The 13,485-nt window shown below is 39.2% G+C and overlaps 1 protein-coding gene across 1 annotated transcript; it reads left to right on the forward strand.

Annotated features, from left to right (window-relative positions):
* Positions 1-5,998: 5,998 nt before the first annotated feature.
* On the forward strand, positions 5,999-8,441 carry LOC311087049 (cytosolic sulfotransferase 3-like; the record flags this gene model as incomplete). Its single annotated transcript, XM_084120300.1, has 6 exons — positions 5,999-6,026; positions 6,188-6,294; positions 7,563-7,689; positions 7,888-7,985; positions 8,065-8,239; positions 8,329-8,441. The coding sequence occupies 6 exons, from the start codon at positions 5,999-6,001 to the stop codon at positions 8,439-8,441; spliced, it is 648 nt and encodes a 215-aa protein (XP_083976426.1).
* Between the last annotated feature and the right edge of the window lie 5,044 nt (positions 8,442-13,485).

Genomic DNA, 13,485 nt, shown 5'->3' on the forward strand with positions numbered 1-13,485 from the left:
ACAACAAAGTTTGTTTCTAGTGCAATTTATTGATTGATAGAATAAAATTAAATATCCCCAAAATATCCCCAACTGAGCAAGCCAAAGGCAACAGTGGCAAGGAACCGAAAAAACTCCATCAAGCGGCCTAATGGTGTCCTAAAACTCCATCAGGTGACCTAATGGAGAAAAAAAAAACCTTGGGAGAACCCAGGCTCAGTCGGGGGCCAGTTCTCCTCTGGCATTTATGAACTAGAGGCCGGATTGTAGTTTGAAACTGTGAGATTAACAATATTATATGAATGCCTGGCTGAAAAGATGCGTCTTTAATCTAGTTTTAAACTGGGAGAGTGAGTCCGAGCAACGAACAGTATCAGGAAGGCTATTCCAGAGTTTTGGAGCCAAATGTGAAAATGCTCTCCCTCCTTTGGTGGATCTGGATATCCTAGGTATGACCAAAAGCCTTGAATTTATTGATCTTAAAGAGCGCGATGGATTATAGGGTGATAGAAGATCCGTTAAATAGACTGGAGCTAAGCCGTTTAGGGCTTTATAAGTCAGTAGCAATACCTTGTAATTAATACGGAACTTTATAGGTAACCAATGTAGTGATGATAAAATCGGTGTTATATGATCATATTTTCTTGATCTAGTAAGAACTCTAGCGGCTGCATTTTGGACTAACTGTAGCTTGTTTATTGAGGATGCAGGACAACCGGCTAATAAAGCATTACAGTAATCTAGTCTCGAGGTCATGAATGCATGAACTAACTTTTCTGCATCAGAAACTGATAGCATATTACGTAGCTTAGCAATGTTTCTAAGGTGGAAAAAGGCTGTTTTTGTAACATACGAAATATGATTTTCAAAAGACAGGTTACAATCGAGTATAACACCCAGGTCTTTTACTGTAGAGGATAAAGTAACAGGACATCCTACGATGTCAAAGTTGTATTGTGAGAGGTTCTGTGGGCGGTTTTTTGAACCGATAAGTATTACCTCTGTCTTGTCTGGATTTAATAATAGAAAATTACGCGTCATCCAATCTTTTATATCTTTAACACACTCTGTCAATTTGGATAATTTAGCGTTTTCATCCGGCCGTGATGAAATATATATTTGAGTGTCATCAGCATAACAATGGAAACTAATTCCATGTTTCCTTATAATATTTCCAAGTGGCAGCATATATATTGAGAATAACAGAGGGCCCAACACAGATCCCTGCGGCACTCCATAGTTTACTGGAATTATGATCGATTTTTCTCCATTTAAATAGACAAAATGGTAGCGGTCTGATAAGTATGATCTAAACCAGCTTAATGCTTGTCCTTGAACACCAGTATAATTTTGTAGTCGATCTAAGAGTATTGTATGATCTATAGTATCGAACGCAGCACTTAGATCAAGTAAAACTAGTATTGAGAAACAGCCTTGGTCAGAAGCTAAAAGTAAATCATTTGTGATTTTAACGAGCGCAGTTTCAGTGCTATGATGCGGCCTGAATCCTGACTGAAACTTTTCATAGATATCATTTTCTTGCAAGAAAGAGCCCAGTTGAGCGGACAACTTTTTCTAGTATTTTAGACATAAAAGGTAGATTTGAAATGGGTCTATAATTTGCTAGATTATGCGGGTCTAATTGTGGTTTCTTAATGAGAGGTTTTATCACTGCCAGTTTAAATGTTCTTGGAACATGACCCAAAGATAAAGACGAGTTAATAATATTGAGGAGAGGCTCTTCTACTACAGGTAACACTTCTTTCAGTAGTTTAGTTGGTATAGGATCTAATAAACATGTTGTTGTTTTAGATGAAGTGATAAGTTTATTTAACTCTTTTTGTTCTATAGTTGTAAAGCACTGTAATTGTTCTTGCGGGGGGAAAATTGAGGCTGAATTATAAGGTGCGATTGAGGATTGAACGTTTACAATTGTGGTTCTGATGTTTTCTATTTTCTCAGTGAAGAAGTTCATGAAATCATTACTACTAAACTGTAACGGGATATTTTGTTCGGGTGACGTCTGTTTATTTGTTAGTCTAGCCACGGTGTTAAATAAAAACCTAGGATTGTTTTGGTTGTTTTCTATTAGTTTGCGGAGATGCTCAGCCCTGGCCGCTTTTAGGGCCTTTTTATAACGTGACATACTGTCTTTCCACGCGATTCTAAAGACCTCTAAATTAGTTTGTTTCCATTTACGCTCTAAATTACGGGTTTCTCTCTTTAGAACATGCGTAGTATTATTGTACCATGGTGCTTTAATTTTCTCTGTGACCTTTTTTAATCTAACGGGTGCAACAACATCCAATGTTCTAGAGAGAATGGTGCTCATAGTGCTAGTTAGTTCTTCTAGTTCATCTGTTTGTTTGGGTTCAGGCAGCAGCTGAGACAGATCAGACAAGCAACTCGAGAAATTATCTATGGTGGATGGAAGGATTGTTCTGCCTGGTCGAAAACGCGGCGCCGCATGACATATTACAGCAGTACGTAATATGCAAGTTACCAAGTAATGGTCAGTGACATCATCACTTTGTGGAATGATATCTATATCGGTTGGATCGGTTCCATATGATATAATTAAATCGAGTGTGTGATTAAGACGATGAGTTGGTCCGGTGACGTTTTGTTTGACCCCAAAGGAATTTAATAAATCTATAAACGCAGCCCCTAACGCATCATTTGGATTATCTACGTGTATGTTAAAATCTCCAACAATTAATGCTTTATCTACATTGACCAATAGATCTGAGAGAAAATCTGCAAACTCTTTTAGGAAATCAGCGTAAGGCCCAGGCGGTCTATATACGGTAGCCAAGGCTAGAGATAATATGGATTTTTTTCTAACATCTAAGAGCGTAACATTTAGTACAAGTATTTCAAACGAAATAAACTTATAACCCGTTTTCTGAGTAACATTGAGAATATCTCTATAGACCCCTGCAACACCGCCGCCACGACCAATCAGACGGGGTTCGTGCTTATAGGAGTATCCTGATGGAGTAGACTCATTTAGACCGAAATAATCATTAGGTTTAAGCCAAGTTTCAGTAAGGCAAAGGACATCGAAGCTATTATCCGTGACTATTTCATTTACAATAACTGCCTTAGGTGTGAGTGATCTAATGTTTAGAAGACCTAGCTTTAGAAATTGTTTTTGTTTACTAATAGCAACATTTTCTGGTTTAATAACAATTAGATTTTTTCTAGATCCTGCAGTAGATTTATTATTTGATCTCACTAAACGAGGAATAGACACAGTTTCTATGCAATGTTCTACACTATTTATATCAGTTAATTTGGTGCAGCAGAGACTATGATTTGAACTTTTGGTTACTAGTCAAAAGGTATTTAACATTTTGGAGATGTTATCTGACAGAAGATCCGATCCGAATCTGCTTGGGTGTAAGCCATCGGCACGGTAAAGCCTAGGACGCTCCCAAAACAGATTCCAATTATTTACAAAGAGCAGTTTCTGCTCATTGCACCATGACATTAACCATTCATTTAGCGCGAATAATCTACTAAACTTTTCATGACCTAGTCGGTACGTGGGAAGCGGTCCTGACACAATGATCGTTATATCAGGCGATGTGCTGCGTACCGTATCGATCAGATTCCTGAAGTCTTTCTTCAGAACCTCTGTCTGTCGCAGCCTGATGTCGGCCCCTCCCGCGTGCAGGACCACAGTTCCGACGCGCTCGTTCAGAATCTCGGGAACGTGAGCAGCGATTTCAGAAACACGAGCACCAGGAAAGCAGTGACTATGCACCTTACTTTTATTTAACGTAGCTTGTACGTGTCGAACGATGGAATCACCGATGATCACAGCATCGCGTTCTGTTTCGCGAAGAGGGGAGAAGCGGTTTTGTGTGGATATCTCGAAAACCGGGAGGGTCGGAGAGAGTTTTCTTGGTCTAGACCTGACTCGCGTCTTCCGCTGCGGAAATATCCAGGCTTCGTGGTGGCATGTTGGAGCCGGCGTAAACGAGACCATGGCTGATCGCGGCCTCGACGCTCGTGACCGATGCTGAGTAACGCACGGAGTAGACGAGGTCGGAGTCAGCGGGTTAGTAACGTTGATCACTGATTTGTGTGCATCGGCGCGTGATGTTTCAAGAGCTAACCGCCGGTCTATCAGCTCGGCTTTTCTCACTAAAAGGTCGTGGATCTGTTTCTCAACAGCTTCCAGCTCAGACTGCAACGCGTGTAGCTCAAATGTGTCCTCACCTGCACCAAAAGGTAGACTACTTACATCTGATATATTCGCCATTTTAACAGATGGACAGTAAGTTAAGTTAGCAACGACGCTACCAGTGATGCTATCAATATTAATACTAATTTATGACTGAAGTCTTGGATATAATCCGTCTTTTTAGTGGTACAGGTGTAGAGTAGACGCACGATAGGCGAAAAAAAATGTTTGTTTGTAAGTGAGTGTGGAGAAGACGCGTTCAGCCGTGATCCACAGGAGTAACCTATAAGAGTATCCGACGTTGGATCACTAATAGGCTTGAGACGCGTCTGCTCAACAGTCCGCGTTGTAACTATGAGGTGAGGAAAAATAGAAAATGTTCGTTGTAAGTGAGTTTAAAGAGAAATCAAGAATTATAAATCAATCGATGGAGCTCCAAAGACAACAACGCGTTCAGACGCGACGCATGCGCATTCGAAAAGCATGGTCTTGACTCTCTGTGGTCATAAAAAATCCCAGGATGTCCTAAAAAAAAAAAAGAGTAGGGGTTTAATTGGCCTCTGTCGATCATTATGGCCTCCTAATCATCCCCATATATACTGATTGTCTTCATCACTCTAGGGGCTCTATACAGCTTTATACAGGGTTCGCACCTCCAGTAGGAACTCTTAAGTCACATAAGCCGCGCTTGTTGTTGTGACTTTTATTTTGATGGTGCTGAGAACGCCAGAGCCTGAGCAAACACTGTTTGCATTCTCTGTGTTCATTAGTTCACGATCTGTCTAACAGTCCTGTCTAATACGATATTAGATAGAACTGTTATACATAGAAAGTAGACAGTAATGAAAAGGTATTAGCGAATGCCATGTGGTTGATGTTCAGAGATGCTAGCTGAGCAAAAATACATAATCATCTTTCTCTTCAAAGTTGCGTTGGATTTTCTCCTCAGCGTGAAGGTTAAGAGGTCCATCTATCACTGTTTTCCATGTTTGTAGAGTTAGTTTGTGGAGTAAATATATAGGTTATAGTCTGTGTGTTTACATAGCTTTTTTTATTTTAAATGGAGGGTGCTGGTGTTTCGTGTGCGTTTGGCCAATCAGCGTCACTAACGTCACAGATAGTTCCTATAGCGCTGGTTTAGACCGACTCTGAAGTAGGAGTAAATTAGTTCCTTCAAAAGGAGTTCCTAGAACTAAAATCGTTCCTAGTTCCTGCGGTCCGAATGCGCCAAAATCCGGGAACTTCCACCAATAGTTCTAGGAACGATGAAAAGGTTCCTTTGATGCGAAAGCTCCTTATACTGTAACAAGCGCCGTCCTTTGGATAAGAGGTGAAATCGAGGTCCTGACTCTCTGTGGTCATTAAAAATCCCAGGATGTCCTCGAAAAAGGAGAAGGGGTTTAACGCTGTCATCCTGGCCGAATTTGCCCATTGGCCTCTGTCCATCATTATGGCCTCCTAATCATCCCCATATCATTGGCTTCATAACTTCAACTCTCCTCTTCACCAGTAAGCTGGTGTGTGTGTGTGTGTGTGTGTGTTCTGGTGCAATATGGCTGCCGTCGCATCATCCAGGTGGTGCTGCACATTGGTGGTGGTTGAGGATTTTCCCCCCTTCCATGTAAAGCGCTTTGAGTGTAGAGAAAAGCGCTATATAAATGTAACTTATTATTATTGTTATTATATAAGTAACTTTGCACCTACATGTCAACTAGCAATCATTAGAGTATTAGTAGACTGTCTAAGCCTGTCTAACAGTCTACTACAGTCCATACACTAATTGGAGTTAGTTGACATGTAGTTGCAAAGTTAAATATAGTTAGTAGAATGTCTAAAGTGGACCATCGGAATAAAAGTAACCCAGATTCTTTAAACTTTGTACCTTTTCATCTGTTCCAAGATTGCTGGAATGTAAAATGTTGGAATGTAAATTATAAATAGTTTATTAAAGGCCTCAAATGGGTTTTGGCATAACCACAATGATAATGACACTTTTAAACAACATCTAATTATCAGTTACAGGGACAGAAATGGCTGATAATCTTCCCACCTCTCCTTGTCTCATCAAAACTCACTTACCTGTTCAGTTTGTACCCAAGTCCTTCTGGGAGCAGAACTCAAGGGTAAAGTACTCCGGGTCTTTTGACTGCTAGAATAGATGATACAGTGGTGTGAAAAAGTGTTTGCCCCCTTGGTAAATATGATCAAATATGGCTGTAAAAAATAAATCTGCATTTTTAATCCTTTTGATATTTTATTTAAAAAAAAAAAAGTCATTTAAGTAAAATAATTGAAAGTGGGGGGATAATCACATTATGAAATAAATGTTTTTCTCCAAAACACGTTGGGAACAATTGTTTGCCCCCTTTTATTAAATACTTTTTGCAACCTCTTTTTTCCAAGATAACAGCTCTGAGTTTTCTCCTATAATGCCTGATGAGTTTGGAGAACACCTGACAAGAGATCAGAGACCATTCCTCCATACAGAATCTCTCCATCCTGTTCTCCGTTATAAGATTTCTAGCACAGGCTATCAGGTTTAGATTTTTTATCTGTTGGTATTTGATCGAATCCGTGATGCCATGTATCTGAACAAGATGTTCAGGACCTCTGGCAGAAAATTAGGCCCACAGCATTAAAAATACAGCAGAGTATTTAATTTTACACATGGGGTACTTTTTTATCCCTGTGTGCACCAAAATCTTAAGTGTTTGTTGCCAAAAAAGCTAATGGTTTTGTTTCATCTGACCATAGAACCCATCCCGTTTGAAGTTCCAGTAGTGTCCGTTACTTTTCAAATGTTCTATGGTCAGATGAAACAAAAACATTAGCTTTTTTTCCAAACACTTTTTCACACCACTGTAAATGTAATCATATCTGCCAAAATCTGACATTCTATTTGGATATTGTCTTCATTTAGATTTAAAATAATAGCTTTTGAAACTACCTTTTCAATAAATGTGACCAATGAGAGGCTTGCTTATGTCTTGAGGTTTCTAATAATCCCTAATATTTCCATGCAACTAATTTGAAACTTGAGTTCTCTGAAAAGTGTAAATGTTGCTCTGTAGGGCTACCAAAATATTGCGTGTCAACAAAGCCTGAACCAGTGGGCCACTTTCAATATTATCTACTCTATAGACAAATTGAAAAATGGCAGGTGTTTGTGAAACCTGTTTGGAAATAGTCATTATGCAAGGAATTACGTTTGGTCCCGCTGGTGGAACAGAAATTACTCAATGCAGCTTTAATAAAAGTTAAGTAGTTCTGTAATGAATGTAATGAAATTGTAACTCTCTCGATAGTTTTGCATAATACAACATAGGCCTATATCATAGCAAGTCCTGTGTTATGTCATAATATATATATTTTTTTCTTTCACTTATTCCAGGTTGTGTATGTAGCATGTAATGCAAAAGACAATGCAGTTTCCTATTTTCATTTTGATCGAATGAACATGGTACAGCCTGAACCAGGAGATTGGAACAGCTTTATACAGAAATTCATGAAAGGGAAAAGTAAGTAGATTGATCAATCACAGCTTGGGTGCAATCTATAATTTTAATGTCTTGATTAAAAAGGATGTTGAGAAAAAAATACATTGAGAATATATTGAGAATGTAAATATATTTCATTTCTTAATTACAACCCCTACATTATCAATCAAGAACTTTGTCTTGGAGGTTTTGTTTTAACATCAGGTAATTTCCCGCCAGATGTGTTTGGTCCTTGGTATGATCATGTCAGCGGATGGTGGAAGAAAAAACAGACATATTCTAACCTACTGTACTTGTTCTATGAGGATCTGGCTGAAGTAAGTTAAATTCACAAAGTGACAATTTTATCAAGTGTAGAAATATGTCTAAAGTGTGTATTTTCCTGGTCTTTTCCAGGACACTGGACGTGAGGTGGAACGTTTGAGCTCCTTCTTGGGTTTGTCCACTTCAGTCGAAGAAAGGGAGAAAATAACAAAAGGGGTTCAGTTTGATACCATAAAACAGAACAACATGATCAACCATGTCACAATCCTTTTCATGGACTTCAAGATCTCACCCTTCATGCGGAAAGGTTAATAAACCGCTGAATCCTCTAATTATCTTCTTCTGAGTTCTGTCCTTTGACTTGCTTTTCTCTTCTTGTTATTTGTGTTCCAAAAGGTAAAGTCGGAGACTGGAAATGTCACTTCACAGTGGCACAAAATGAACAGTTTGACGAGATCTACAAACAGAAGATGAAGAAAACCACAGTCAGATTCCGCACAGAGATTTAATATTTCAGTTCTAGATCTTGCACCAGAATCAGGTTAATCGCTGCTCTTCTGTTTTCACATAGATGATATTAAAGATTAGCCTGGATGCCAGCCGAACTTAGCCCCGCCCACAAAATTTTTAGGTCGGGAAGTTCGGTCTGGACTCGTTCCGTTGAGGAGCTATTATGCCCGAACAAAAATTGTTCGGACCAATCAAATTGCCAGGGCGGGCTTTATACGATGATGGACAGATGAGCAACGGTAACGTAATCATCCACGTCATCAACGAGCGCTTGGGTTGAATTCAAATGACTGCCGCTGAAAATTGAGATTTCACGAGTTCACGCTTACAAATAAGTCAGATAGAATAAATGCATATTTGGCGTGCTGTCCGAGGAGAGGCTTCGGGCTCGGTATTCGGCCCGAACCCAAAGCAGTCCCCCCGTATTCCTGGCTGTGGAAGAACAAGCCGAGAGTGAGTGGAGGGATGCTGAAAACTGTCAAGGAATGTTAGGTGAGTTGACAGAGTGAATAAATATATGCTTCCTCTCATGCTGATAGTGTAGACCGTAGACGGTTGATTGGATTGATTATTTGAATGTGCTCCTCCTGAACTTTGTTTATAAAACATGTGTAGATTCCGCCATCGCGTCTGTTATAGAAGATATCAACAGCGCATTAATTTTAAAAGAGGAACAGAGAACCGCGATCGGAAACATGAATGAAAAACATGCGTCACTTACTCCGTTGCTCTGATTGGTTGTAGGTCTATCCAATTGAGTGCAGAGGCATTTTTTTTCCTGGTTCGGTTGAAACACGCCCCATAATCAAAGCTCAATGGAGCAGTATCAGACTCACATTCTGACTAGAATCTGAGTATGACGACGTCAGGCTAATTAAAGATGTTAAGATTGTAAAAACGTAAGTTAGGATTGAAATCTACCTTATGAATTGAGTAAATGTAAAGTTAAAAGTTATTTAGTAGATCTATTTAGTACCATGATGACAAATAAAACTGAGCAGACCCATTGAGTTTAAATCACTAACATTTTTTGAATAAATCAAATTAAAAATATTTATGAGTAATGGGATCTTACTTCATTTGAATCCACTTAAAAAAATATAAGCAATAGTGCACATACATGTTTCATAACTAATGAACTTTACAGTTATTGAGCTTAACTGAATAAAGACTGAACTGAATCGAGCTGAATAATGACACTATTGTCTTTTTAGAGTTGCTTTACAGCAGAATTTAAATTAGTCTCATATTTGATGGTTAGTGTAGGGGGATAGATTATACAGTTTGTACATTGGAAAAACCATTAAGCCTATGGAGAGTCCCCGTAAACCACATATCCAAGTGAGTGTGTGTGCGTGTGTGTGTGCGTGTGTGTGCGTGTGAGAGAGAGATTGTGTGTGCGTGTGAGTGCAAGAGTGAGTTTTGTGTTTCGACCCCTGCCGTTTCCGCACAAGGTTGCAATTCTTAAATGTGATCTAACAAAGGTAAAGAGAAAATATATATGCTGTTTATATTGCTTGTAATTGGGATGAAGTAAACATCTGTTGTAGTCTGACGTCGTCATACTCAGATTCTAGTCAGAATGCGAGTCTGATACTGCTCCATTGAGCTTTGATTATGGGGCGTGTTTCAACCGAACCAGGAAAGAAAATGCCTCTGCACTTAATTGGATAGACCTACAACCAATCAGAGCAAAGGAGTAAGTGACGTATGTTTTTCCGATCGACAAATGCCTTGATCGTGGTTCTTTGTTCCTCTTTTAAAATTAATGCGCTGTCGATATCTTCTATAACAGATGCGATGGCGGAATCTACACATAATGTTTTATAAACAAAGTTTGAGAGGAGCACGTTCAAATAATCAATCAAATCAACTTGTCATCAAACAATTGCCTTCTACGGTCTACACTATCAGCATGAGAGGAAGCATATATTTATCCACTATGTCAACTCACCTAACATTCCTTGACAGTTTTCAGCATCCCTCCACTCACTCTCACGCCCGGAGCCTCTCCTCGGACAGCACGCCAAATATGCATTTATTCTATCTGACTTATTTGTAAGTGTGAACTCGTGAAATCTCAATTCTCCAGCGGCAGTCATCTTTGTTGTAAACGAATTCAACCCAATCACTCGTTGGTGACGTGGATGATTACGTTACGTTGCTCATCTGTCCATCATCGTATAAAGCCCGCCCTGACAATTTGATTGGTCCGAACAATTTTTGTTCGGGCATAATAGCTCCTCAACGGATCGAGTCCAGACCGAGCTTCCCGACCTAAAAATTTTGTGGGCGGGGCTAAGTTCAGCTGGCATCCAGGCTACATCTGTTGAGTATTTTAACATAAAATTGTTTGATTGTGTTGAATTAAAAACCCCAAAATGCAGTGGGTCCATCAGACCCAACACTGGCTGAATAACAAAAATATGAACACCACACAAGGGTTATGCCTGGCTCACACTACAGGAGTTTTAGGCCGATCGGGTCCGATGTTCGGCGCAGATTATCTGGTAATGTGAGTCGTTCACAGATCGAATCTTGCACCTCCCGATCTGCTCTCACAATCGGGCTCAAAGACTGTGATTGCGTCAGTACTGCCAAAATAGCCAATAAGAAACAAGTAGGGTTGTCGTGGTGAAGGAATTTCCCTTGAGGTAATTTTGAGTGACTCAACAATAATAATAATAATAATTTGTTACATTTATATAGCGCTTTTCTAGGTACTCAAAGCGCTTTACGTGGAAGGGGAGAATCTCCTCAACCACCACCAATGTGCAGCATCCACCTGGGTGATTCGACGGCAGCCATATTGCGCCAGAACGCCCACCACACACCAGCATACTGGTGGAGAGGAGACAGAGATGAAGCCAATCAGTATATGGGGAGCCAATCAACAGCGCGATATGCGTTATCATCTCCATGTATTTATTGCTAAATAAATAAGTGTTACGCTGTGATCAGCAGGCATGAAGACGAGTACATTTTCATTAATGAAACCAAAACTAAAAAGCGTGTTAAAATGAAGTGGAGTAAAATGAAGTTACGATGTCAAAATAAGGGTCGGGTCCACATAATATAATAAACGCAACATAAACCTGACAATGAGCTTGTTAGGCCATTGTTATATAACAGTTAGTTCCTCGAATCTCACTTTACGAGAGGCTTTCTGCTGATATTTCACCAGTATTGGCATTGATAGTCTCTGCGCATTCTAGACAGGCTGTCACTCAGTCCAGTTACATTGTTACGCCACCAGGTGGCGGGAAGGGACAGTCTTTGAGTGAGTCATTAAACTGTTCATTCAACGGAAATGTAAAAAAAATATGCGGATTCATTCAAAGATAGATGTAATGAAACAAGCTGTTAATTATTTTAATATTTAATTTGAACTTTACACTTTACAAGGCTCAGCTGAGCAACAATGCGGCGCATGGGCAACGCTGAAGCTGATGCCTCACTTCATGATCAATGGCATTGATTCATTGTATTGACCAGCGCTGACGCCATTCATTAGACATAACCTTAAATGTTAAAAGGATGATTTTTGAAAGATTTCGATTTCCTTGGTCACGGCTACCTTTTCACAAATATGACTTGATATGAAGGACAGATATTGTGTTTATACATGCTTTTCCACTTCAGATCTGCTGCGTGAGATCACGTGAGGCGCTTCCTCTGGCACCATAATCTTAATAACATTTTGTAGTGTGTAATGCGCCGCGATTTTCAAATCTTGTAGTGTGAGCATGTTTAAGATTTGAGGGAATAAAATCAGCAAAGATTCTCCTTAAGTGTGTGCTGCAACCTGATTTTACAATCGGTTAGGATTTTAAGGCCACGTTTACACGAAGGGAAGATGCAGATATTTCCCTGCGGTTTGGCCTCTAATTTACACGAAAACCCCATTTTTATCATAGAAAACGATTAATTCTAAAAACTCCGGCCAAAGTGGAGATTTCTGAAAACGTCGGTTATGTGTTGCCGTGTCAACTGTGAGAAACGGTGTTTTAGGTTCTCAAACGTCACATTATGCGCCAGAAAATGCTTAACGTGATGTGAGCGTATTAACCCCTATGTTTACTTCTCCCTACACTGCCGCCCATAGGTTTGGCATAGTTATGATGGCGCTTGACGGCGTATTTATGCGGGTTGATGTAAATAACAACTTTTTTGAAAACGATGTTGTGTGCACGATGTTATTAATGAAAACGGAGGGGGGGAAATATTCATTTTTCTAAATACCCAGCTATGTGTAAATGTGGCCTAAAACTCCTGTAGTGTGAGCCATGCATTAGCTCAGGGGTTCCCAAACTTTTCCATGCCAAGGCCCCCCAAATACCACTAGGTTCTGGCCAAGGCCCCCCTTTTGCAGGATGTGTTATTGAACCCATCGACAATACTACGGCACATGTAGAAATAAATAAATAAAACATCTAGGTGAACATCAGATTATGTGATGGTGTTTGATACCAGCCAATCAGAAAGATTATAGAGATTACAATTTTCAAGGCAGATTCCGATTTTTTTTTATTGAGTTTGACCTGCCGATACAGATTTTAGCCGATTCTGATTTAATTTTTTCTAACCACTTTACAGCACACACAAATATTTATTTTCTATCTATCTATCTATCTATCTATCTATCTATCTATCTATCTATCTATCTATCTATCTATCTATCTATCTATCTATCTATCGTAAAACACCACTTTTACCCAAACTGATTAATAAAAACAAGTTTAAATGGATACATTTTTTATAAATATTTTTGTCTTCATTTTCTTTTCTGACATAACCTACTCCAGTACTTGTTAAAACTCACTATACATGCAAATTATGTGCAGTTTAGGTACTTTTTGTGTGAAATCATATTTATTTTGTCCATCAAAAGTGTGCTATATAATAAAAGTGGGGATATTTAATTTAATTTAATCAATCAATAATACTATTGATCAGCCTTATCAAACGTGGACGTTTTTTCCACTAGAAACAAACCTTGTTGTGTTATTTTGATTTAATACTCTGAAGCTGCTTTGATACAAT

The sequence above is a fragment of the Abramis brama genome, assembly GCF_963993115.1.
Source record: "Abramis brama genome assembly, chromosome: 7".
NCBI classification, from domain to species: Eukaryota; Metazoa; Chordata; class Actinopteri; order Cypriniformes; family Leuciscidae; genus Abramis; species Abramis brama.